Source organism: Trypanosoma cruzi, genomic scaffold (genome assembly GCF_000209065.1).
Source record: "Trypanosoma cruzi strain CL Brener 1047053517033 genomic scaffold, whole genome shotgun sequence".
Classification (NCBI taxonomy): domain Eukaryota; phylum Euglenozoa; class Kinetoplastea; order Trypanosomatida; family Trypanosomatidae; genus Trypanosoma; species Trypanosoma cruzi.
This window is the reverse complement of record NW_001849505.1, coordinates 32816-58165: the sequence shown is the minus strand read 5'-3', so window position 1 is coordinate 58165 and position 25350 is coordinate 32816. Positions and strand designations below refer to the sequence as shown.

The window sequence follows — 25350 nt, the reverse complement described above, 5'->3', positions numbered from 1 at the left end:
CAGGAAGAGGAGCGTAAAATGAATTGAAGAGACGGACATGACGTAAACGTTCTTTCACGCACATATGGACTTGGGAATTACGGTCTGAGTGAATGCTCCTGCTGCAGATGAGCCTTACATGCTCCCTTCCCTTCCTCCCACCCCTCCTACCCATTACCCTCCTCCTTATGGCAAAACACAGAGACACGCACCCATTGCGGTGCCTGGCATAGGCCGCGGCACACTCTACACGGAACACTAGGAAGGCTGATGGCCGTAAAGTCCCACCCGGTTAGTTTTTGTAAATACGGCAGGAGTAAAGAAAAGACATATAATTTATGTACACAGCGGGAGGGGAGAGGGCTTTAGGGTGCACACGTGAAGGATTCAATTTTTCGATGGGAAAAACTACCAGATGAGGACTGGAAGTATGATAGGGATATTATTTAATACCGCTCTTTTTTTTTTTACTCTCTCTCTCTCTTTTTCTTTTTCTTTTTCTTATATATTTCTCTCTTGTTTGCGAGGGTGGGGAGTTATGCGGATGCATGAATTTCTCCCTTTTATTTTCTCTTCTCTTTGTTTCAATGGAACGCATACATATGCGTACACGTGTACGGTGCGAGGGAGGGAGAAATTGATTTATCGGGGCCTCTAAAATTCCCGACGGCGCTGCCGCTTCTTCCTCTCATTCCTCGCGCCAAACTGAAAGTGCATCCGCCAGTGGGGCTGCCACCCATCCTGCTCTTGTAGCGGTTTGTGTGCGTATCTTCCGCGGCGTGTCACATGGCGTTGTCAACGTATACTGTGTAGGTTTTTCCGTGTGGGTGGATAAGCCGCTTCGTCCTCCTCTTTTTTTTCTCTTTCTCCTTCTAATGGACATGTGTATATGTGGCACCTTTGCTTTCATCTGGTGACAGGCATTGATATTTCGTGTATGTTGCTTGCTTATGTGCACACCTGTTTTCCTATTCATTCTTTGCAGAATTTCTTGTATTAGGGGACCCGTAGCTCTCTCTCTTTCTCTGTGTGTGTGTGTGTCTTGCCTTCAGTGGTGCGCAGCAGGAATAATAATGTATCGCCGCGTCCATGTCCACGCCGCCGCCCTGCAGGTGAGGGCTATATCGGAGTACAAGTTTGGACAGGCGCCTCTGACAAAACCATGGGGCAATGTCGTGCATTTTTCACCACCAGCACCGTCGAAGGCATTGGAAGCTCAGAAAGTGAAGGTGTCGCAGCTGCACAACGGTGCCCGCGTTATTACACAGCAACGCGAAGGAGCAATGGTATCGGTTGGTGCCTACATCCTTGCGGGGCCCGCGTACGACCCTGTGGGATGCCCGGGTGTGCACGGCCTTATGCACGTTGCCCTGACGACAAGCAATTACAACAACTCGCTCTTTCAGCTCGACCGCGGGATCCGAAGCACGGGGGCAGCATTTTCGCACTTTGAGAAGGACAAACACTTTATTGGCATTCGCCTGGACGCCCGCGCGGACATGTGGAAGAGCCAAAATACCGGCAAAAAGAATGATAAGAATTCCTTCACGTTGAATCTTGTGCAGGACACCATTTTCACCGCCATTGCCGCCCCGCGCTTTCATGAGGCAGACATTGAACGCTTTCGTGACACGGTGGATAATAATCTGAAGGAAATGAAGTGGCAGCAGCCCGAGGAGTACGTCATGCAGAAAGTGGAGACAGTTGCATTTCACAGGGAGCCGCTCGGCAATCCACGGCACGTGCCGGAAAACAACAATGGAAACATCACAAGCAAGATTCTGATGGAACATTATTCCCAATACGTGACACCCGAACGCGTCATTATTGCTGGTGTGAATGTTAACCATGATGAACTCATCGCCGAGTATGAAAATACACCGTATCCACATTCCAAAAGCGCCCCTCATCATGCTGCGTTTGAGAAACAAAACAGTGTGGCCGCCTTTGATATCAACGCCGAGAAAAATCAGTACACGGGCGGTGAGGCACATGAGCATGAAAATCGCGCCAAAGAAATGGGAACTAAGCCGGACATGGATAATGAAACAATTGTTGCGGTTGGTTACCTCTCATTTGGTCGTGGAATGGCCTCAATTAAGCGGTATGCCGCGGCCCTCGTGTATCAACAGCTATACAATGTTCTTATCCAAGATACTGTTCGTGGTGCATTTGGTGGGTCCAGCAATGGGATACATTCTTTCTACCTTCCGTACCAGAGCGCAGGTCTCATTGGTTTTACGGCAAGATCTGAACCTCAGGATATTGTCAAGATGGTGACAGCAGGCATGCGGGATATGCAATCCGTTAAGACTGATAATGCAACGGCTGTGGAGGCGGCAAAACACCGCGCTGCTGTCGATTTTATGAGCCGTAATTTGGAAACGGTTCGTGATCTCTGTGACTACCTGGGTACAAGTCTGCCCCTTACTTCCATGGCGCAGAACTCCACACAGTACATGAAACCAGAGGAGGTGATTGATGCAATTCGTTCTGTGACACCTGAAGAGTTGAAACAAGTGAAGGAATGCGCCATGGGTTCGAAGCCGTCTTTGTTTGGCCACGGTGAGATGTTGGCGTTCCCATCTTTGCGTCAGATGGGATTTTGATTGTGTGAGATTGAGTGTAGCAGCTAGTTAGCAATGAATATCAAAGGGAATAGATGGGTGGTGGCGGTGGGGGGAAAAAGGAGGGTGTTGTGCACACCCTTACATGTATTTGTGTGAATGTTGGGTGGATGTGTTGTTTTTTTTTTTGTGCCGGAAGGGCCATAAGGAGAGAATTCTAGAAATGTTGTGGATCAAGAGAGAGAGTATGCTTTGGATGAGCACGAGGTTGGACGAGATATGCATACGGAAATTTGTGAGCATGCAACATGAACATTGGAAGTATTATTATTTTATTTTATTTTTATTTTTTTTGCTTTCAAGGATAGAAGGGAAAAGCCTCACATCTTTCTCCTTTCTCTCTCTCTCTCTCTCTCTCTCTCTGTGTGTGTGTATATATGCATGTGTTTGGTGCAATTCTTTGCAAATTTAAGTCTTTTCTCACCCTTGTTCTTCTTTTTATGTACGATTCTTTTTTTTTTTTTTTTTTTTTTTTTTCTTTTTTCTAGTGGCTTCACGGCGGAAGAGGAGGACGAGGAGTAGGCATATTTAACCGTCTTCAAAGAAAAACGGAGGAATGGCGGCGCAGCGACGTGAAGACATCTCCGTTGCCTTTTGTAACTCTTCGTACCCAACGCCGTATGGCGACAATACGATTCCAGGCGATCATCCCGGCTGCCGTCATAAGCGCATGGGGAGACAGTATGCGCCGCTTCCGATCAACAAGAGTTCACTCACGACGAATCTTCACGTGCCGGGGTGTGGATTGGGTCGACACGGTCCAGTTTTACCCGCAGACATTAACAACCATATTCAGCACACGCTTCTCCTACGGGATACTCACAATAGCAACTACGTGTTGGACTCCGAGCGAGGCGGTAAACGGCACTTTGCGGAACAGCGTGGGAGTGAGCAACCATGGTCACCGTCGTTGCGTCGATTGGTTCCCATAACGTCAGGGGATGTTCCGCTTCTCCCGCAGCGCCGGGCTATCGGCGTATATAATCCGACGATGCCCGGGCCGGAATTGAAGAAATCGTTGGAGCAACGTGAGCGCGAGGCGGCTAGACAGCAGGTCGGGAAAGCACACGTCAATCGTCCGCCTGATCATCACCCGATAGATTTAGTTTTCTTTTATGTACCTGGAGACAGTGCACGCCTTCCTTCACAGGACGACACCCCGGCTGCTGCGGCTAGTCCTCCAATGGATGCTTCTCCCGCCCCTGCCTTACAAGATTTGGAGGGGGAGAAATGTCATGCTGAGGCTTCTGCCCCAGATGAGTCTTTGTTATTCTCCTGTCTGGCGTTTGCATCACCATCTATTGACGAGAGTCGGATGCGTGGTGCGTACCTGGGCACACGCCGTCCATCTATTAAAATTGCAGATAAGGGGAAAGGATCTACAATTGGTGAAATGCGTCGACAGGCAGAGGCAGCCCAGGCTCGGATGGAAGATATCCGCCTTGTGCAGCTTTTACCCAAGCTATGAGTATTTGAAGTGGGGTCACCGCTACTCGCACACGCAAACGCACACACACACACACACGCACGCACGCAAAGTGGCAATTTATTATTGATTTTGTATAGTTTCTTTTTAACTTTTAGATGCTGTGAGCTTAGATTCTCCAGACGAGTAGCTGAGGAGGAGGAGGAAGACGCTACCAGCAGTATGTATTATGTCTATTACCTGTGAGGAAATTGTTTTCTCATGTTTTCTTTTTCTTCTTGATATGCATTATAATGACAGTTTTGGACATCTCCCACGATTGGAGGATGTGTCGGCCTGTTTTTGTATTGGTGTGATGTCATTAATAGAGATGCTCTCACCTTCATTTTTTTTTTTTTTTTTTTGTAGTTTTCATTGTTATTATTTCTGGATTGCTTTCTTGTGTCACCTCTTTATCCCTCTCTTTCTCCCTCTCTCTCTCTCTTTCCTCTTCTTCTTCTGGAAGATATCAAGGGAATTTTGGCGTATTGACACGAAAACACATATTCGTGTCTCTCTTTGTGGACAAGAGGAAGCAGAGTAGATAGGCAGTGTGCGTGTGGCTGGGAAAGGGGGAAAATGCAGGTGAACGATGTCTCGACAACTCATGGCGTCTCTAGAGGCCGTGTTGGCCACTTGGGTCACGCTCTGAAGAGGCACGCATCCGGTGTGGGGAAGAGGGAGATTAGAGGAACGCAGGAGGCGGTGAACGTTTCCGCGACTTCCACCCCCGCTGCGGATGGGGGTTCGAATGCTTTGCACGGTGAAAATGCATCCTCACGTCCACCCCGAGTGGAGGAGGGGAATACGAGCTCGATGCGGGTGGAGCAGAACTCACTGGATGGGATACGCGGCTGCTCAATTCAACTAAGCCGTGAAGCGAGCCCAAGGACCGAATCGATGACGCACAGTTCTTTTGGCACTAAACGAAAGGGAAGCCCCGCATTGTTCATGCAGGCGGCATCCACGAATTCTTTTAGGAGGCGTGAAAAGTACTTGACGAATCGAGAATTGTATCTTCAACTTTGTTATGAGCAACAGATGCGGCGTCGTGACCCGAGAAATGGCCTTGACAGGAAGGGGGAGGACTACGTTTATTATAATCATCGAAGCAAGGGTTGCTACATCCCACGTGACCCTCCAAAGGACACCCTATTTCTCACATATAACCATATTTTTGAATACACAGATGGATCTCGGTTTAAGCGTGTTGGAGATGCAGAAACACCGCGGCCCAACCCCAGTATGCTGGAGACGCGGACAGGCTCACTCAATTCACTCAAGAGGGTGAGTCAGAAGGAGCTTGCCATGACTGCCTTCACTAAAGAAGGGTACTCCATTCCAGATCACAGTCTCTTCCCGAGCTCACCAGGAAGACCAAGATCTCAAAATTCAAGGACAATATCCGTTGATTTGGCGCGAAGCCTACATGTATCTGATCTGCGTATTCAACCTTTTCGGAAGCACGTCATCATTGAAGACGTCATCTCGAAGAATAGTCAACGAGTGTCAAAGGTGATGGATGGAGTCAGTAGTGTGGTGGCGAAGGGAAAGGTGAATTGGAATGACGTCCCAGCGAATCTCCGTCGTGCCCTCAGTGACGAGCAGGTCCGCCACGCCGCGACGCTTGAAAGTGACATGGCATCGGCTCTAACAACAGGATACCGCATGGATGGAACGGGATCCAGGCGATACATGACAGATGTCTATTCTTCTCCACTGAGCTTATTTGTTAGGGATGAACGAGTAGAGCCCCCCAGCACATTGCAACAAAATTCAAAACGTCAGCAAGTTGCCTTCACAGACCACGCTGACCGGGTGCTGCTGGGCTTTGCGGAGAATATTCGTTTGCCCGTGATGAACAGCGATGGCAGACCACCGTGTCAACTGATGTCTGTGCCTGAGGAAAACGACAAACCAGAGAGTAGGGAAGGAGGAATTGCTGGACCGGATTCATTATTTAACACGCCGCAATTACCAGGGGATGACAGCCCCGTCCAGGCTTTGCACTCATCTCCTCAAGGTGAAGAACGGTCGGTGCTTCTTCCTCCGGTGGTGATTGCGGCAATGCGGGATGCGGCGTGGTTTGACTTTGTCGGTTTGCGTAAATTACAATTCGATGAAACGCCGGCGCCGTGGTCCTCGCGGCTACCGGAGAAGCCGTTACCTTTTGAAACCTCACGCCTTCAGTACTGTCGGAATTATGACGTTGGAGATGCCAATCCCCCGCAGGCAATGATGCACTGGTCAAAGGCGCGAAAACTTCTGTAAGGAGTTGAGAAAAAAAAAAAAAAAAAAAAAGAGGTGGAGTTGAAGCGGTGGCTTCTCCTGTTTTCACGCATTGATGGAACTGCGTAGGAGGGAATGACCCCTCCCCTCTTCTCGAGAACAAAAAAGACGAAAAAATAAAACACAATAATGGTACCACCGGCAAAGAGAAATAAGAAGGGGCAAAAAAAGAAAAAAAAAAAACAGGAGATGGAAGCGATGTATAAAAATGGCCAGTACTGTTTTTCTTTTTTTTTTTTTTTTTATCTCCTGTTGTTGTTGTTGTTGTTGTTTTGTTTCCTTTTTGCGATGTCACATGAACGGAGCACCAAAAACCCGCAACACCGAACGGAATGGTGAAAGTGACAAGAGAAAAAATATATATTTTTATGTATAAATGTGTTTGGGAGTGCGCATCGTCTGCGTAGATTTTCCTTTTTTGTTGTTGTTTTTACCCCCCACCCCCCACCCCACCCTTCGCTTACGGCTTGTCAATGCATGTGCATTGGTATGTACATAACTTTGTTGCCAAAAATACGATTGTACTTGTCTTAAACCACTAGACCCACTTTTTGGTTTGTCTCTTTCTTTTATTTATTTTTATTTTTTTTATTTTTCTTTTTCTTTTCTGGCGTGTATGTGCAGAAATGCATTTTACCGTTCAGACGTTTTGTGTGTGTTTGTTTGTTTTCTTCTTTTTTTTTTCTTTTTTTATGTGTTGTCTTTGAAACACACGTCTTCTTTTTGTTGTTGTTGGGGCGTGTGTGAATGATCGGCTGCGTTACGGACTGCCCTTCTCTTCTCTTTTATTCCCTTCTCCCTCTCTCCCTCTCCCTCTCTCTCTGTATTTGGTCGGTTATTCGGCTGTGGTCATACGCACAGGGCAGGGGAGGGGGGCGGGGTGCAGAGTTGCCGTCATTTGGCGGCTAACATTTCATCACGCACGTACACACATCTTAGCAAGGAACGGTAAACGTAATTATAAGCAACACAGCAAAGATAGGGAAAAAAATAATAGCTTGCATACACTTGTTTTTTTGTTTGTTTGTTTGTTTGTTTGTTTTCTTGGAGAGAACACGAGAGAGAGAGGGAAGAAGGCTCATGGAAAAGGTGGATGTTGAGAAAACGCCCGCAAATATTAGGCACAATCAATTGATTTTGCTCCGATTACTTAGCGGTTTGCTTCTCAAGTGGCGAGAAATTGTGAAGGCGGCCAAGCAACACCCTGAGATTGCGCATTGTTTATTTGACACCCCCACAAGGGATGGTGATCCCTCGAAGATGACACAGTGGACATGCAAGACGGTGTCGAAGGAAGAACATCTACCAACTAGCGTTCAACACCGTACAGGAAAGGGGAAAAAAAAACATGCCGTTACTGCAGAGCCATGCACTCAAGGCGGTGAACACAAGGGTGAAGAGGGTGGCATACCATCAACACACCTTCATTCCCATGCATCAGCAGCATCTTCCTCACCTGAAGGGTTCATACATGACTTGTTGCCAGATATTGACTGGATACATGCGCTGCAAGGACAGTATGCATTGATCCCGCAGGAAAATGATTCCCCTATGGCTAAAAAGAGGCACAAGATGCACTGTCCCGAAGAAATACTGGATGATCATATGTTAGAAAACGTTATGAAGTCCGTTCGTACGGCTTTTAATGGAATGCGTGCCCTGCAATTGACGATGGAGCGGCGCAAGAAAGGTGTTGTGTCCACGAGTGTAGATGACACCGCGATTGCGTTCCAACGACATGGAAAAGGGATGACAATTGCCAGTGGTCTAGTGAGTCATACTTTGGTGGCTCAGTTTGTCCAGCTTTGTGTGACACACCACCGTGAACTTCGGGAAACATTGTTGAAACTGCATGGATCCCTTCTTAGACGTATGATGCACATTTTGAAGGAAGTAATATACGAGTTGCAAGGGATGAAACGTGGTCTGCGGGACTCGGTCGAGCTCTGCTCCATGCAGAAAAAACATATCCGCCGCCTCTCAACCGAATTGCACGGCGAAGAGCAAATGCGACCACCATCCCATGGCGCACGGCGTGCGTCTTCTTGTCATCCCCCTAACCCATTTGCTGCGAAAAGTAGTGACTGCACAGCTTTACAAATGGGAGCTTCTCGTACCACACAGCCCTCGCTTGGGGCTTCTTATTCCTTGCCTGAAACGCGAAGTTTACTTGAATACCGGTTGTTTATTCATGATGGGAAAAAGACATACGGGCGTCACGGAAAAAATGGAGGAGGAGGAGGAGGAGGAGGCGTTACGCAGCGAGAATGCCTGGAAAATTTAGTGGAATATGATTGGAACATCTCCCTGGGTACACAAGACACGTTGCGAACTGGCAGTGGTGACTGTAACTATGAAACGGTGGTGGGGCGCACTTCCAAGGCCTCTGGTTCACGACGGTCATCGCCGCTACCGTTTGGCTTGTCCCTCCCTTTGGAATCCGTCCAGCATTCCATAAACTTGGGGACCAAAACAGAAGAGATTCAGTTTGGCCTTGACTCAGAAGATGCGGAGAGGCACATTGCATTTGCCCACTCTTCTTCTTCGCCGCCAATATTCCAGGAACGCCTCCCAAATTCGCCGCGGGAACCACGTGCGTACAACATACCGCGTTTTGGCTTTGCTGTAGAGGCCAGGGAGGGATCGCCCGGATCTTCACTACATCTTGAGGTAGTTGACGTGGGGCATGCTTCACCTGCCTATTGGGCGCGTCTCGCTGTGGGCGATATCTTGATTGGAATAAACGGCGACGAAATCCCCTCCACAATCGACATGTGGGAAGGCTTTTTGGCACGTCTGTCGCTTGAAACGGGGAGTGGTTTGTCGCTGAAGGTGATATTTGGTGGTGGACGTGGCATCACCGCTCATTTGATCCTGCAGGACGTTTGTTCCACACGAAATCCAGTCGATAGCTGCTCTTTCCGCAAGAATGACTGCGACGCTTGCAGCGAGCGTTTCGAAAGGGTGAATTCACACAATATCAGCACCCACCAGCTTCCCGAGGTGTCTGCACTGGAGTCGACGGCATCATTATCGCCCACGCATCAATGTGGACGTGTTGTGCGTGTCTCCGGCAAAGTCATTCGATGGAGTAAGTAACTGAAACCGCTCATTGTGGAATCGGACTCAGCTGTAGCAAATGCGATAAAGAAAAAATTCTTCTTCTCCTTCTCTGCCTCAATCCCGGCCCACAACGAAGTTCTCGCCCGATGCAGTTTAAATAAAATTAGTGCTTTTTGTTTGCTTGTTTTATGTTTGTTTGTGTGCATTCCCTTTTTTTTGTTTGTTTGTTTGTTTGTTTGTTTGTTTCTTTTGGTACCCCTTTGGCGGTACGAATACGTACGTGCCACACGTATATGGGAATCATTGAACACACTTATTCATGCATTTAATGCACAAACACATACGCGGATGTGTTTTTTTTTTTTTTTTCTTTTTTTTTTTTTTTTTGTCTGGAGGTTAACTTCTCTTTTCCCTTCTACATGTGCGTGTGTCTGTTTTTATCCGATGCAATTGAGGGGAGGGGGGAGGCTTCTTCCTTCATTTGCAGGCACATGACGGCTTAGTTGTCAGGTGTTCTTTTTTTGTGTTTTTGGTGGTTGTTGTCTTTAGTATTATTATTATAACTGCTGGTGTTTTGTTTTGCTTGATTCTCTTTTAATCGTCGTTATTAATGCCCGAACTCTAACCCCTCTTCTCTCCCCTTCTCTCTGCCCGTCTCACTGGAAGGTACGAAACGATTAATAAATAAAAACAAACGGGAAAAAAAAAAAGGACGTGGCGCCACGTGAGGAAACAAAAATGGAAGGCGGGGAGTGGGGGAGGATGGAGTAAAGTGCGAGGGAGAAGGGAATAATGTCATCGTTGGAGGTGTTGCTTGTCGTTGGGGGGTGGGCAAAAATGAGGGAAATGAGGATAATTCATTGCGAACTACTTGCAAGGGTGGAATGTGCTCTGGTGTGCCTGCATGTATACATGCACGTTGATGGTGTGACACCGCATTACGCTATATTTTTATCCCCTTCTTTTTCTTTCTGTTTTTTTTTTTTTTTGTTTTGTTTTGTTTTGTTTTTTCTTTTTGCTACGTTTGCATGATGGATGCCCGTACGTCGATTTGCCCACATGTCTATATATTTATTTACTACATGTCTGTATGCTTTATGCAATGCCCCCTCTCCTCCACGTTGTGTTTGTTGAGGTGGTTATGCCACACTGTGTTTTGTGCATCTTCTTGTTGTTGTTGTTGTTTTTGTTTTTCGCCTTTGACTTGCCAGTAGGTGTGATGGCGCTACGGGTGGTAGGAGGGGAGGAAGAGGAGATGCCGAGCGCACGGGTGCTTGTGAATAACCAAAACACAGTCAGAGCCACCGTCACTCTCCCGAATTCACCGCCTCGTGCGCTGCAGAAGCGAGCAACGGGCGACAGTGCATACGCCCAGTTAAAGCGGGAAATTCGCCCCGCCACCGGGAGGACTAGGAAAGATTTCACGGGTTTCACTGAGACGAGCCCCTTGCTAAAAAATACAAAACATATACCCGGAATCTTGCGGGAGGACGTGCATCCACATCTGGATGATGTCTACCAACGCGTCATGCGTCGTCTGCAGAGAAAGGCAAATTACCAGGAGATTGGTGCCCCCCCTCTCGCTGTGCAGTTTGGGATCATTGACGATACAGACGAGGAGAGAAGCCGAGAGAAGAACGAATGGGACTCGGAAGATCCCCTCAACTCGGGTCAATCATTACTTTCATCCGGCACCGCAACCAAAAGTGGGAGTTCAAGGCACAAGCAGCTGGGACGAGGCATTCCACCATCGGCAGCGCTGGCTCAAGATGGGCATGAGGCGGAGGATGACGCCTTTTTCCTGTCGCAGCAGCCGTGCCCCAAGACACTGCGACTGGTTGTTGAGCACGTGACCGCCACCGTGACGGAGAAGCTACGACTTGCAGAGACGGGGTCGTTGAAGAATTGCCTTTGCTTAGTCTTTGAGAGCCGCGCGTTGTTGGAGCGCCTGCTGAAGGAAATTCCGTCCTACTCACAGTTTCAAGGGGAAGGGGAACGGCTACCGACAGCGGCGCAGTTGCAGGAAATGTATCAGGAGTTTAGGCGAAAGCCGGTGGTGCTGCCGACTGCACGGTTTGAAAAGGAACCTAACAACGGCCATGTTGTGGCCTCCCTCTTTGACAGCAGGACATGCCCTCTAAGCCCGATGCCTTCACACAGTGGTGAACAACCACTGCAGCAGAAAGAAGAACAAACGGAACTGGGCGTCTCACAAGAAACAACAACCGCCACGAAGACGGGCATCTCCATCTCATTTGATACTCCGAGTTGTCTTACCAGCGAGGAATCAAGGAAGGTAGCACTGTTGGGTGACGTTGCCATTGTGATTCCCCCGACGTATGCTCAAAGCTCGAGGAAGCTGCAGACGAGTTTCCGTCTTCGAAAGGCGGCTGGTGCGGGGTCTCGCGGCAATCTCCGCTTTTCGGGGAACGGAAGTTCCTTCACGAAGGCGGCATCAAATTCATTTGCGCGTGACAACCCTCTCGACACAAAACGGGTACAAGGGCCTGCTTTCTCGGGGAGAGTTGCCGATGATTCCGCCACAAACACGAGTTCTAATACTACTTCTACTACCGCTTCTATTACTGCTGCTTCTACTGCTCCTGGTGGTAGCAATGTTGCCGCGACGGAATTGGACGCGGACACACCGACTGCGGCAGCAAGGACCTCGCTCGCTGACACGGAAAGGAAGCAGCGTGCGACACGAATCTTCTCTGTGGGCACCCTCACCGAAATGAATAGCACATCCATTGTACATCGAGAGGAGTATGAACAGTTGCAGGCGTACACAAGAACCCTTCTTGTAGAAGTTGAGGAACGGAAACGGGAAATTCGCGAGCTTCAGGAGCAATTGAATGAGGAACTGGACTACACGACACAAAAGCGGAAGGTGATTCAATACCTGCGGGAGACACTTTACAAGGAGTGTAACGTTCTCCGCTCTCAACTCTCCGCGGCGCAGCAGAAACAGATCCACTACCAAAATCTCTTGAAGGAGCAGCAACAGGCCCTTGCACATGCCGCAACTGTCATGAATGCCGAAGTACGCAGCGCAACGAGCGTATCGACGTGCGAGGGGACACGCCTTCCAAACCTCAGTACGACACGTTTTAGCCCAAATGAGGTTCCCAGCATGGCGGTGTCCATTGGCGCTGGATTGCAGAGTTTTCGGCGTACCAACCCAAATGTCTCCGTTATTGGTGTGGGCCGTGGCAGCACGCATACGGAGGAAAATGACGATGGCAACGGCTCTGTTGTCGCAACGGGTGCGGCTGCGACGGTTGGAGGCCAACAGATCTCGATTGACATTACGGCGATTCAGAGTCTCTTGGATCTCGTTTTGCTGGCGGTGGAGAACGACCAGTTGATCCCGAGCGTTGCCACCCGAGGCGCCCATGCAAATTTGGGCAATATTGCCAATCTCATGGCAGAAGATCCACACCGCCGTGAGAAGAATATAAAGAAGGAGTTTGCGGAGATGCAGCGGCAGGCGAAGCAAAATTATTCAATTGGTCGGACGCAACTAACAGTGTTGCTTGCATTAAAGGAACAACAAATCAAAGATATGAAAAATTTTTCTGATGTACACTTCCTAAAGGGTTTTTGGAATGATAGGTGTAGTACGCTACGAGACGAGCTTCGACGTGTCCGTAGGGCCGTCCAGGAGGACTTGGAATCTCTTAGGCAGTTTGTCGTCGTGTCAATGGAAAGTATTGCCAGGCGTACGCATGTAGTGGATGCGAGCTTGACGGAGAACAATACCCTTTTCAATACACAGTCAGCATTGCGAGATGTCATTTTATCCGCCCAGTCCCTTTTACTGCCCATGTTAACGACAGAATATGAGCGTGGTTATCACCCATGGCCACTTAAGTTACGCAACACAGCAGACCCTTTTGCCCGTATGATTAAGGCACGGTACGGTGAGAAGCAGTTGTTGCTTTTGCGGGAAGAAATGAATGCACTAAGCAGCATCTACCTGGAGTTACATCATTACGTGATGAAGAATCTTGTGTCACCTGTCATAAAGCGACCGTTGCCGGGTAAAACTCTGTGGAACCTGTGTGCATTGTTGGCCATGAACAATTGCACTTCAGCCGAGGTTTGGATGCGGGTGCGGGAAAAGTACACACGGGATATGGCCCTCCGAAAGAATATTGCCGCATTAAACATGTCGATTCTAACTTTGATGTATCGCCAACGCATAGTAACGGAGCGCTCTACAGAAGCCATGCAACAAGCCGGCATGGACCCACGGCTCAGTGGTTTACCGGTCCAGCGCACAGTTAACATTATTGCGGAAAGACTGCACAGGGTGATTGCCGAACGCGCAACTCTACGAAAGCATCGGCAGGAAAATGCACGTGACGTTTATCGGATTTGGAAGAAGAGTCAGATTGACGTGTATGAGGGGTATACTCCGCCGAGCCAACCGCAACGACTTGTTCTGGCTGAGATGCACACCGATGCGCAGAGACCTCTGCTCGCGGTGCTCCCCACCTCTCATCGTGGTGAGAATAACTCTCTGGGGAATGCCTTCTTTTCTGCGAACAAAAGCGCCAACTTTTGGGATCACATGCTCTCCACAGAAAAGGAGGGAGAGAGGTCAACGGAGGAAGGAGACTCACCGATATCGGCACAATAATTACGGACACCACTGGAGGAAACTTTGGATGGTTTTTCCTCCAACACGAGGGAATCACCACCGTAAAAGAAGAAGGGGGGAAAAAAAAGGGGGGGTTAAGGGACCACATGACTTTTGGCAAGAGGGCTCTCTGAGAAAATATGAAGGGGGAGGTTTGTATGTTATGTAAAATTGAAACGATGTCAAAAAAAAACATTTGTTGTTGTTTGTGCTACTGGTGATGGTGGTGTGGAAATTTTTTCTTATTTCCATTCCATCATCTCTCTAAGGAGACGCTGTTTTGTTTTTGTTTTTGTTGTTTCTTCTCTTCTCTTTTTTTGGTGATTCACGTGTGCGTTGTGGGTGGTGCACTTTAATTGCTTTTTGTGTGGCGAAGTCACGTTTATAGCCGGCATTGTCAGGAGTGTTGGAAATGCGTAGGATCCCGTCCTTTTTTGAGGCGCCCGCCACTTTGGCTACCGCGATTTCGAGTAGGAGCCACCACTGCGGCGGCAGTTTTGGTGGAAATGATGGGCGGAGCAGCCGCACGGACGGCGGGGCCAATTATTCCCCCTGCTGCTCCACACATGGGATTCGGGGCCACCCTAACTTGGCCCTGCTTCCACACCCGACGCAGTTGGAGGCGTTGCCGTTCCGGAGCGAGCAGTGGCGTCGGGCAGTCTGTCAGTTGTACCGCGTCATCTTTAAACTGCACCGGTCACGCCTGCTTCCCGTGCAACGCGAGTTTGGTGACCGCTTTGTGCAGGTGGAGTTCCAGCGACACATGGATGCCACTGAGAAGCATGCGCGCATTTTTTACCAATCGTGGTACGGGTATGTGGCGCAGCTGGAGGCCGGCGAGACATCACGTGAGTTTACGGAGGAGGAACGAAGTCAATTGACGCCGGAGCAAAAAGAGACACTGCGTGAATTGCGAGGACACGTGATGCGGGTGCGTCAGACAGACCCGGACTTTGCGCTCTGATCCGAGAAGGGGGGAGAAAAAATATGGCATGTTCCTTCTATTCCTACTGTGGCAGAAGACACTCAACTCCACGTCTGATCCTTTTGCAATCACGTCACACCTTGCCTTCCCCCCAAACAACAACACCACACTTACGCTGACGGCAGTTGTCACACAGCCACCACTTTGTTCTTTTTCTTTCTTTCTTCTTGTTGTCGTTTTTGGCGGTGTTTATTCCGTAGTGAAGGGAAAAAGCAAATTTAAGGGAAGAAAAAAGGGGGGAGGGAAATCATAAAAGAGGGGAGACGGTCTGGAGCACGTGTGTTGAGGAAACGTGGGCGTGTAGAGGTGGAGAGGCAATCACCATCATCATCACACTCCCCCCGCACAGACGGCACCCTTCCCCCACCGTAAGGCGAAGGGGAAAACACAGAAAGGGGGAAAAAAAGAGAGAAAAAAGGAAGAAAAGCAAAAATGGACTTAAGAGTCGGGCGGCGGCGAACGACTTTGACGGGGCCTCAGTCCCCAAACACAACGAACGCTGGCGGCAGCACCAACAACAACTCCTGCGGTGTGGGTGGCGCCTTTTCATCGAACGGAGGCACTCACCAAAATTCCAACAATGGCGGCGGTCGCGCCAAACCGCGCCTGTTGCCGATGTCACGCAACAATAGTCTGTCGGCGCCGCCACCGCCGGCGTGGAAATCGACAGGACTGGCGTCTGGCACACACATCCGCAGGAGGCCACCGTCCGTCCCGGGACGGACAACCTCGCCGTTGCAAGCACGCCCCGCTCTCACACGGCTAAAGAAGGAGATTATTGAGCACCGATCCGATCCGTCTCCCGCTCCTTCACGTCCACCGCGCACGTTTACAAAACATTCGCTTGCGGCCTCACCGCCACTGCTTTCGCTGAACCCACTAACTGGACTGCGTGGCATGATGGACCACCAGCGTATCACGAGCGCATTTTATCATGGTAACGATAGAGGAAAGCTTTTCACACTGAACCGACCAGCAAAAACTAATCAAAGAAACCCCATTATTCCAGATTCTGGCACGGCGACGCCGAGCTCCCCGATATCAGGATCTCGTGGTGTTGGACGTCGCAACATTGTGCTGGATGTAAAACAAGGCTCCCGGCCAGTTACAGGACGGAAACATATGCTAGAGGCACTTCCGCAAGCAATTAGAACGGCCGCTGAAGACACAGTGCGTAGCTATAAGGAGTTGTGCGAAGCATTGGGACAAGCGCCACAAGATGCGTGGATTGACGCAGTATTAGAGGGTGTCAATAAGGCCGCGACTTCGTCCTGTACAACATGTATTGGTGTTGGGTCTCCAGCTGAAGTGAAGTTTAATGCGAAGGAGCGCGAGAAGTTAGCCGCAACAGCGGGCATTTATCTTGATCACGGGCAAACAAAAAAAGTGGGAACTAAAACATGTCTCGCTAAAAGGCCGCGATCTGTAGAAGGGAAAGGAGGCGGTGTGACTCCAAATGTATGTGGGCATTCTGTTGCCACACGCGACCCCAGAGAATTACCCGCTGTCGACACGGATAAGGATTCTGCGGGTAAAGACACCATGTTGGATCGTATGGTGGTGTACTGCCAACACCTCCGACCGTATCAGCAGAAGATGGACGTACTGAGACAACGTAGAAAAGATGTTGAAGATGCCCTGGGACGGTTTTTGGCACTCTGCAAGAATTGTTCCGACCCCGGGGAAACCAGTTCTAAACTTGTTGCCGTGAACGCACTTGAATCACACGCGAACTTGCTTACAGATGGACTAAAGGACCTGCAAAGGTGCAATGTGGCCCTCTTGTTACGACTGAGGGAATATTCCCGTGAGGTGCGGAGACCGTTGGGATTGGTGGGTTGTGAACTGGAGACAAATGCCGTCGGACAGCAGCAGGTGGAGGAGAATTCGCCAGGAATGAAGGAAAATGAAAATATGACTTCACTGTTCAACGTGCCATGCACGGAGGATGTAGCATCTCAGAAGAAATCTATAAATTTTCCATCCACAAAAGATCCTCCCTATGCCTATTTGAATTTCCTGCGCGAGGAGGAGAGCCGCATCGTGCAGCAGCTAAATGAGGTGTGCTCGCGGGTCCGCGAGGCCCTGACAAACGGATTAACAGTTACAATTGCAGATGAGGCCATGCTGGAGACGCCGTTATTTCTGTCGTCAGCTACAACCGGCCACCCCCTGTCTTTTGAAAGGGAACATCAGCAGCAGCAGCAGCAGCAGCAGCAGCAGCAGCTCAAGAGGGTTACCGGCCAGGGCTTTTCTTCATGCAATCTGGTGGGTTCAGGAGCCACAGACAACAGCTGCCGTACCACCCCGCCTAATTCTGCCACCACTGAAGACGCGAACACTTGCGGGCCATTTGTGGGCGTTGCGCTGGTGGACTGGGTGTCGTTGGCGGACGACGACGATAACAATATTGACGATCACACCGGCAGCAACAATAGCAACAGCTGTTCTCACAAGCACGCCACTGGCAATCCGAAGCTGGTGTTGGGGGGCGGCAGAAAGTGTCTCTCATTTCATTCCCCTCCCAAAAGAAGAGCTGGCGGCAAGGTTGCCGTTCGGCGAACCAAATCGACATCCGCGCCTAACGCAACGCAGAAAAAGAAGAACGTGGGGAAGATGGCAATGATAACAAAAACGCCAACCACCACCACCACCACAACAACAACAACAACAACAGTGAAGCATAAGAAGAGCAAAACTTTATCGAAGACTGGTAGCACGTCGAGCGCCACGGAAGTTATTCTTGCAGTGCATATAAAGGAGGCGGAAGAAACATGGAGGGCCATCAAGGGGCTGGCAGGTGTGGGAGTTGCACGGGGCTCCTTTAAGAGGCAAATTATACGTACGGAATCAAAACAGAAAGGAGAAGAGAATAAAGATTTCACACCGGAATTAACACCGCAACATGAACAGCCTTCAGGAGCTAATTTATTCAGTTCAACGCCACCAAAGATTGAACTAGAGCATACTACTACAAACAAAATTTATGGTTTTTGTCCAGAAGACAAATTAGAGGAAGAAGCTGCGCAGGGGAAAACCTCTGGTGTCAGTTTAGCATCGGATGTGTCTAAATATAATGAAACGAATAAAAAGGAAACGGCGGAGGTTATTTGCCAGTTTTTCCGCCGCCACATGCAAGAGAAAAAACGCCAGATAAATGAACTGCAGCAGCTACAGATGTCGACTGGTGCATCATTATCATTGGAGCGAAGTGCCGTTTGTAAAGCGGAGTTTAATACAGATGTGGCGATGGCAACCCGCATTCAGTGTTGTTGGCGCCAACGTATGGCTCGAAGGATGCTGCAGCAGCGACGGGAACGAGTAGAAAAAGAGGCGCGGCAGCAGCAGAAGTGGCATATTGAAAATGTCATGGCGTTTCGAATTCAGCGTTTGTTTGCCAAAATCGTAGCGCGACGGCGTCTGCGTGAAGCGATACAGAGGCGGTGTGCTGCCTCAAAGGCCCTTAAAGTTGGCGCTAAAATGGCTGAAAACAACCGAACCGATGGGAACAATGAAAAGAGTTTGCGTCTGATGAAGTTACGAGAACGGTTCGAAGAGGCGCGTGAGAGACGCAGGAACCTTCTACGTTCTACCCCCGATGGCACGAACTCTTTTTCTGACGCCATTATCCATCCCCCCTGTAGTAGTAGTACTGGTAGTAGTCCGTTGGATAAGGCGTTGCCAATAGAAAAGCAGCCACCAGAGTTGGAGCCGCGACCAGAGAATGGGGTAACCGTAAAGGTCCCGCCGTTAGAACTTAAATCCAGTGGCATTTCAACCTTTGATATTGAGGGTTATCAACCAGAAACGGAAAACTTTAACGTCTGTATTTTGCATCGTCTACTACGTGCGCCGAAACCCCTTCTCTACATGACTCGTGTCTTGTGTGATGCGTATCCCACACAGCCGGTGTCCGCGCTGGCCTTTTTGAAGGCTGCGGAAGAGGCGAAGTATAAAGGGGGAGGCAGAAGCAGTAGCCATCAGCGGACAACACAAGAAAAAGAGGGAAAAAAGAAGGAAGGAGATAAAGAAGGAACGGAAGATAAAGTTCCTTCCAAACAGCAGGAGGAGGGTCAAGAAATCCGTGAGAAGAACGAAAAAGGAAGGAGCGAGCATCATCAACAGAAAATGAAGGATGAAAGTGAAATGCGGTGGGAGTTGCGTCCGTATCGCATGATTAGCCACGGCCTCATTGCTCGGAAGGCCGCCATGATAAACCGGGAAGACACCAAACACGTGTGTCCCTTTTCTGTCCGCATAAAGAGCTTTGTGGAGGAGAATGAAATGAAGCATGAGCAGCCAGTGGCAAAAGGCTTTCAACGGCCGTTTGAGCGTTGGGGAACCGCGCATGCTTTTCAGAGACGGGTTTTTAGTGCTGCCGCGGAATATGCGTGGAAACTTATCTTTAGTCATACGCCGCATGACGACTACAAACAACGAATGCTGAAGACGAAGGAGGAACAGGAAGCACGTCTCGAGCGTGTGGAACAAAGAAATCGTATGATTCTTGCCTGCTACTGCGTTCGCTCCGAGCGAGAATGGTTGAAGGAGGCATCAAAGGATCTTGGTTTTGTTGCGCGTATCTGGAACCCAAAGAAGTCGCTGGATCCTAATGATCCCGATTTTGAGCGGCATTGCCGTGAAACATACGAATTCGTGGAAGACTTCCTCTACCAATGTTTTCCGACTATCACAAATCTTGACGAGGCGCCTACATTCCTCATGGGCGCAGGTATTTTCTTTCTACTGAAGTCCATGCTTGCGTACAATAGGGAGAAGGAGGAGGAAGACGACAAGACTATGGGTGACGGGTTAGCCGTTTATGTAGACAAGATTGAAGGCCGACGAGCTGATCCCGAGAGTGCCGCCACCTCGTACCTGTCGGATCTTCTACTAGCCCCACAGCAACAGAGGGCGATTTCCACATGTGAGGTGTTGAACCTCCTTGACAACCTTACACTTTGGTGTCGTTTTCCAGAGCCAAGGAGGGCAGTCACCACCGTAAGTGGTCTTGGTAAAAAAAACGACGAGGTCAACAGGAATACCGCTCACGGTAGCATGGGTGATGATGTCGATTTCTCTGATACATGTGAGGGAATGTATGAACGGACGATACGATCAATTGAAACCACCACGCGGCTAAGCGACTTTGAGACAGTCTCCTTTACCACCTCGCATGGTGAAAGTAGCGTTAAAATGTCTGAAGACCGGCGCCCGCGTTTGCGGCAGGTGTTGCGCACGCCGCTTTTGAAGTCATCACCGGCCAAGCGTCTAGACGATGCGGCTTTTGATGCAAGGATTGCGCATAACACCAACAATAAAAATATCAATAATAAGAAGAAGAATGGTGTGGAGCTGGAGATTGTGTACCCGAAGGGATATCTTGTTGGTCTTAGCGAGCGGTTGATGCGTGCCATTCTTGGACTGAGGGTTGAATTGGAGGTCTGCGAGGACTTGGACGCCACAATTTAACAGAGAGAAGAAGAAACGCGGGTTATATGCCTGCTTTTGCGTGGCAAAGTGGTGGGAGGCAGAACATCATCATTGTGGATATGTGGGTGTGTGTGTGTGTGTGTGTGTGATTATGCATGTTTCTTTCCAGTGGAATGCGGGAGAATGAAAGATAAGTGTAGAGGTGGTGATGAGAAACCGTGAGCGGACAAAAAATAAACGGAAAAGGAAAATTGCGAGATAATACATACATATACATGTATACATATATATATATATTGTATTTATATATATATATATATATATATATATATTAAATTTTGCGATTTTCCCTATCCTTTCTACGCCATACGTCGATTTATGTTCTTGCTTTGTGTGAGTTTTGCTCTAAACTTGTTTGTTCCTTTTTTTTTTTTTTTCCATATTTATATTTACATATAAATATATAATTCTAAAATTGTGTTGTTTGACATTTTGGTTTGTTTGTTTGTTTGTTTGTTTTGGGGGAGGTGGGATTCAGAAACCTCTTTTTTCTTTTTTTTTTTTTTGTTGTTTGTTTGTTTGTTTTTTCTCAAGTGTGTGCATGCACATCGATGTGTATTTTAACAGAAAAAGAAGGAAAAGAAACGGCTGCTTTGGAGGTTCACGACTGACTGACTGAATGGGAGGGGAGGGGAGGGGAAGCGTGGATCCTCCTTCTGTTGGTGTCTAACAATAGAAGGAGAACATGCGGCACACATTTAACCAGAGGGAGGGAAAAAAGAAAAGTACTTAACAGCGGCGAACAAGTGGTGGAAGGGAGAGGGAAGGGGGCGGCTACACACATATTGATCCATTTATTTTTGCTTTTTAATTATGTGCGTAGATGATTGCCATCTGAATTGAGGGTGACGGGGGGGGGGGAAAAACGGTGTTGGGAAGTGTGTTTCCCGCCCATCCAGTGAAGCCGTAGAAGGAGGATAGAGCTGAAATTGTGTGCATGTGTGCCCGCATTGCCTTTGTTCCTCTCTCTCTCTCTCTCTCTCTCTCTCGGAATGCGCCTGTGGGAAGATGGCGACTGCCCGTGAAACGTGCTTTTGTTGTTGTTGTTAATATTTGTATATATATATATATATTTATGTTGGTTATTTGTGGTCTCCTTACTTTTTTTTTTCTTTCTTTTGTGTTTTATTATTATTATTATTGTTTCTCTCACCATTTTTGTTTTTAGGCCTCTTTTTATTTGTGCGTTTATGGGATGGCGATGTTTACAGCGCCGCGACACCCCATACGACCACGGCGGTGGCTCTGGCCAGAACTGCACGGCATGCTTTTGAGTGCTTATTTGGCATCGTTTCATGTACACATGTCTCTGTCGTTGTGTCTTTTACCGTTTCTTTCCTTTTTTTTGTGTGTGTGTGTGTTTTACTTACGCTCACACACACACCTTTTCTTTTTTTTTCTTTTCCTTTTTTTACTCCTTTTTGCTTGCCCTCGTTTGTTTGGCTTTGCCGACACATGTGCACAGGGAAGGCTGGATAAGTTTCTTTATTCCGCTCAAAGTGGCACCTCTCTTTTTTTTTTTTTTTTTTCTTTCTTTCTTTCTCTCTTCCTTTTCTCTTTTAGGAATAATTAATTGGCTGCCGCCGCCGCACCCAGTGGATTGGCAACTGTCTGCTTTGCCTCGTCGGTCTGTTGTTATTTCTGTGGTTTCCGTCGTCGTTTGGGACTCTCTCGGTTGATTCGGCGCCCCTGCCTTGCTTCATATAATTTTTGGCTTTGCCGTGCCCCTCGTCCGGGTGCAGTCGCAGTTTGATTCTTTTTGGTTTTTGTTTGTTTGTTTTTTTTTGTTTTCTTCGCGGGGAAGGAGTAAAAAGAGGGGGGGTGAGAAAACTCTTTCTTGCCTTTCTTTTTTCGCGCGCGTTTATTGCTTGCGGGTGAAGAAGGCATCGTCCTCGGCTGTCTTTTCCCCTCCCCCCCAATTGGTCCAAAGTGCAGTGAGTGACAAAATTGGGGAGAATTTCTTGGCTGGGCATCAACCACCCCCGCAGCGCGTCAGAAGTGTTGGTTTTGGTGGGGGGGTCACTTGCGTCCACTCTGCGTGTGTGTGTTTTGTGTTAAGTGAGGGAGGAGAGTTATTTACATGCGGGGGATGTGGCGGTTGACGCTACCACTTCGCACCTCTTCGTCCTCATTCTCCAACAGCCGGCGTCTTGTGGGACGCGAAACGGTCTTTTTGCCATGGAACGCGCGGCCGTGGCCCTCGTACGAGACACACGCCGACCAGTGGCGTTTTCTTGACCGCACTCTCTCCGCCGTTGTTGGCATGACACCAGCGGAGGTCTCGGCGAAGTCCTTGCGACTCTGCCCGCGACGTCTTCTGCAGGACATTGAGGACCCCGCGCTCATGCTGCAGCGGCGACGAGAGCGGGCACTGAAGCAGCAACAACAGGAACAGCAGCGGCGGCGGCGAAGGACGGAGGAACCTTCACTCAGCACATCGGCGGGGGCACGCACAAGCTGTGCCGTGACGACAAGCAACACCAACAAGGACAAGAGTGCGTGTGGCGTACTGGAGGAGAGAAGGAAAAGCACGGCTGTGGCCAAGTCGGCACCTGCGAGTATTCCTTTCCCTACAGTTGCTTCCCCCACAACCGGCCGCGGGAGCAATCGTGCTCGAAAGAAGAGGGAATTGGTGGACCCTCCTGTTGGGATGCCGGAGGACATTCCCGCATCGTCCTCATCCCCATCTGCAGCAGCTTCCCCACCAGCAGCAACAAGAACAACAACGGCAGCAGCAGTCTGTGTTCCTGCAACGGTGACTGCTCCGAAGACTTCTATTAATGCTTCTATTACCAACTTTGGGAATACTTCGGCCAATCGATCATCATCATCTTCTTCTTCTTCGGCACGTACTCCCGCAACAGCACTGGACACTAAGACGCCAGTGCGCCATCCACGCACCGAGAAGACCACAACCGCTGAAATGTTGGGAAAGGGAGAAAAGAGGAACATGAACAATGGCAACAAATTGATCCAGCATGAGTCTAAAATGTTAACAAGTACAGCCTCTATCGAGGCGATAAAAAATGAAGAGACGGAGGAGTCACGTATGGCAGCGAGGGAATTTGCGGATTTGAAGGAAAGCACCTCCATTTTGCACCCCCCGCTAAGAAAATTAAAACAGTCACGCAGTCAAGGCAAAGGAGGCAAGCGGGGTAATAAGTAACTTGTCTCACTAACAAAGGGGCAAAGTCTCCCATTGCGGATGATGATAAGGATTTGACAGGCGAGGTATGCAGGAAAAAGGCTCCTTTAGCTGAAGAGATACCAATACCAAGGTATAAACCCCTTGAAATGTAAGATGCATTGAAATATAGCATATACGTATACATACATGTATATACAAATATATATATATATATATATACACATATATACGCATCCGGATCTTAAAATGTATGTATATAAATATATATATACATACATACATATATATATATATATATATACTCATGCGTTAGTGATGGGTAATTCAAGGGTTGGGAGAGAGGGGGGTAAGTGGGGAAAAAGGGAGGGGGAAGGGGGAAGGGGAAATGTACAACAAATATTTGGCAAGAGAGCAGGTGAAATGAGAAGAAGATGTTCATATATACACATGCATATATATATACATGTATGTACATGTATGTATTTGTGTACAAAGGGAAGAACGTTGTCGAAGTAAATAAAATTTGGAAGGGAAACACTGAGTGTGTGTGTGTGTGTGTGCCTGTATGTCACAAAGAGGGGAGGAAGAAGAAAGAAAAAAAAAAAAAAACGAAAAAGGGAGAAAAGACGGAGGAATCCATTTTGGATGCTTGAATACGTATTTCAGTACCCGTTTTTTTTTTTGTTTTTTTTTGTTTTTTTGTTTTTTGTTTTTTGTTTTTGTTTTTGTTTCATTAGAACTCTTATAATCTTAGAAAATTTTCAAAGGAACAGCAACGAGAAAGCAAAAGGAAAAAAAAAAAAAAAAAAAAACCGAAAGAAAGATTAAATGCTTATGTGAGGGAAATTTGCGTGTGCCTTTTTTTTTGTTTTTTTGTTTTTTTTTTGTGGTGTGTGGGGACTTGAAAGGAAGCAACAGCCATGATCTTTTCTGCAGCAGCGCAAGAAGAAGACAAGAAGACACGAGGATGAAATATAAAAAAAAAAGGGGGGTTCCCAATTGTTGTTGTTTTTTTTTGTTTTAAAATGGCTGATTTTCTTCTTTCATATGTATGTATGTATGTACATGTATGTATGTAACCATGTATATGCATGGCTTTCCTTGATTGCCAGGCCCCCTCTTTTCATCCATTTATCCATCTTTTGGGGTGCATGTGTGTGTATGTGTCCTCTTTCTCCATCTCTCTCTTTTCTTTTTTTTTTTTTTTCTTTTTTTGCTGCTTCTTTGTTGGGCACTTTACGAGATCAGCAGTGTTTTCACGTGTGTAAATTCTTCCCCCACGTGCTCGCTTTGCTACCACCTTCCGTCCAGGTCTTAATGTTGTTGTTACTACTACTGTTGATGATAATTATTATTATTATTTGCTTATTTATTTACCACAATACGCTCTTTTGGCCGTGGCTGTTTTGTTTCTTTTCTTTTTTTCTTTTTTTCTTTTTTTTCTTTCTTGTAGCTGTTCTTGTTTGGCTTTTCTCTTCCCGTCTCCTTTTTTTGTTTGTTTGTTTTTTTGTTTGTGAGCGTTTCCCCCGCTGCCGGTGCGTTTGTTTTCTTTTTTACACACAAACACATACATACATACATATACACACACAAATGTATATGTGATGACGGGAGGGATGTGAACACGGAGGTGGTGGGGATTTCAGACAAACACAC

General features: G+C 48.1%; 8 protein-coding genes across 8 annotated transcripts, besides 47 other annotated features; all 8 read left to right on the top strand.

Moving 5' to 3' along the window:
• Positions 1 to 20760: a sequence feature (heterozygous, Esmeraldo-like haplotype).
• Positions 436 to 501: a sequence feature (T-rich).
• On the top strand, positions 930 to 2588 carry Tc00.1047053506735.10 (mitochondrial processing peptidase alpha subunit, putative; the record flags this gene model as incomplete). Its single annotated transcript, XM_806516.1, has 1 exon — positions 930 to 2588. One exon carries the CDS (start codon positions 930 to 932, stop codon positions 2586 to 2588), a length of 1659 nt encoding a protein of 552 aa, XP_811609.1.
• Positions 2869 to 2900: a sequence feature (AT_rich).
• Positions 2932 to 2969: a microsatellite.
• Positions 3055 to 3090: a microsatellite.
• On the top strand, positions 3163 to 4074 carry Tc00.1047053506735.20 (hypothetical protein, conserved; the record flags this gene model as incomplete). The annotated part of the gene is made up of 1 exon (XM_806517.1): positions 3163 to 4074. One exon carries the CDS (start codon positions 3163 to 3165, stop codon positions 4072 to 4074), a length of 912 nt encoding a protein of 303 aa, XP_811610.1.
• Positions 4103 to 4142: a microsatellite.
• Positions 4481 to 4519: a sequence feature (CT-rich).
• Positions 4651 to 6342, top strand: Tc00.1047053506735.30 (hypothetical protein, conserved; the record flags this gene model as incomplete). Its single annotated transcript, XM_806518.1, has 1 exon — positions 4651 to 6342. The coding sequence occupies one exon, from the start codon at positions 4651 to 4653 to the stop codon at positions 6340 to 6342; it is 1692 nt and encodes a 563-aa protein (XP_811611.1).
• Positions 6352 to 6372: a microsatellite.
• Positions 6582 to 6604: a microsatellite.
• Positions 6611 to 6637: a microsatellite.
• Positions 6924 to 6967: a sequence feature (T-rich).
• Positions 7019 to 7065: a sequence feature (T-rich).
• Positions 7155 to 7183: a microsatellite.
• Positions 7369 to 7402: a microsatellite.
• On the top strand, positions 7441 to 9459 carry Tc00.1047053506735.40 (uncharacterized protein; the record flags this gene model as incomplete). Its single annotated transcript, XM_806519.1, has 1 exon — positions 7441 to 9459. One exon carries the CDS (start codon positions 7441 to 7443, stop codon positions 9457 to 9459), a length of 2019 nt encoding a protein of 672 aa, XP_811612.1.
• Positions 8590 to 8612: a microsatellite.
• Positions 9596 to 9673: a microsatellite.
• Positions 9777 to 9810: a microsatellite.
• Positions 10383 to 10440: a sequence feature (T-rich).
• Positions 10578 to 10617: a sequence feature (T-rich).
• Tc00.1047053506735.50 (hypothetical protein, conserved) lies at positions 10643 to 14068 on the top strand (the record flags this gene model as incomplete). The annotated part of the gene is made up of 1 exon (XM_806520.1): positions 10643 to 14068. One exon carries the CDS (start codon positions 10643 to 10645, stop codon positions 14066 to 14068), a length of 3426 nt encoding a protein of 1141 aa, XP_811613.1.
• On the top strand, positions 14481 to 15032 carry Tc00.1047053506735.60 (hypothetical protein, conserved; the record flags this gene model as incomplete). The annotated part of the gene is made up of 1 exon (XM_806521.1): positions 14481 to 15032. The coding sequence occupies one exon, from the start codon at positions 14481 to 14483 to the stop codon at positions 15030 to 15032; it is 552 nt and encodes a 183-aa protein (XP_811614.1).
• Tc00.1047053506735.70 (hypothetical protein, conserved) lies at positions 15486 to 20525 on the top strand (the record flags this gene model as incomplete). Its single annotated transcript, XM_806522.1, has 1 exon — positions 15486 to 20525. One exon carries the CDS (start codon positions 15486 to 15488, stop codon positions 20523 to 20525), a length of 5040 nt encoding a protein of 1679 aa, XP_811615.1.
• Positions 17247 to 17280: a microsatellite.
• Positions 17709 to 17729: a microsatellite.
• Positions 19048 to 19095: a sequence feature (GA-rich).
• Positions 20607 to 20634: a microsatellite.
• Positions 20748 to 20818: a microsatellite.
• Positions 20761 to 20976: a sequence feature (areas merged during assembly that could not be assigned to a particular haplotype. This can correspond to areas where the two haplotypes were merged or to regions with more than two copies in the genome that were merged during assembly.).
• Positions 20909 to 20963: a sequence feature (AT_rich).
• Positions 20977 to 25350: a sequence feature (heterozygous, Esmeraldo-like haplotype).
• Positions 20982 to 21005: a microsatellite.
• Positions 21032 to 21074: a microsatellite.
• Positions 21509 to 21535: a microsatellite.
• Positions 21581 to 21738: a sequence feature (T-rich).
• Positions 21931 to 21959: a microsatellite.
• Positions 22053 to 22106: a sequence feature (CT-rich).
• On the top strand, positions 22627 to 23712 carry Tc00.1047053506735.80 (hypothetical protein, conserved; the record flags this gene model as incomplete). The annotated part of the gene is made up of 1 exon (XM_806523.1): positions 22627 to 23712. The coding sequence occupies one exon, from the start codon at positions 22627 to 22629 to the stop codon at positions 23710 to 23712; it is 1086 nt and encodes a 361-aa protein (XP_811616.1).
• Positions 23236 to 23284: a microsatellite.
• Positions 23848 to 23995: a microsatellite.
• Positions 24028 to 24078: a sequence feature (G-rich).
• Positions 24132 to 24177: a microsatellite.
• Positions 24267 to 24321: a sequence feature (A-rich).
• Positions 24366 to 24425: a microsatellite.
• Positions 24480 to 24506: a microsatellite.
• Positions 24553 to 24580: a microsatellite.
• Positions 24741 to 24772: a microsatellite.
• Positions 24882 to 24909: a microsatellite.
• Positions 25009 to 25056: a microsatellite.
• Positions 25104 to 25140: a sequence feature (T-rich).
• Positions 25181 to 25209: a microsatellite.
• Positions 25260 to 25286: a microsatellite.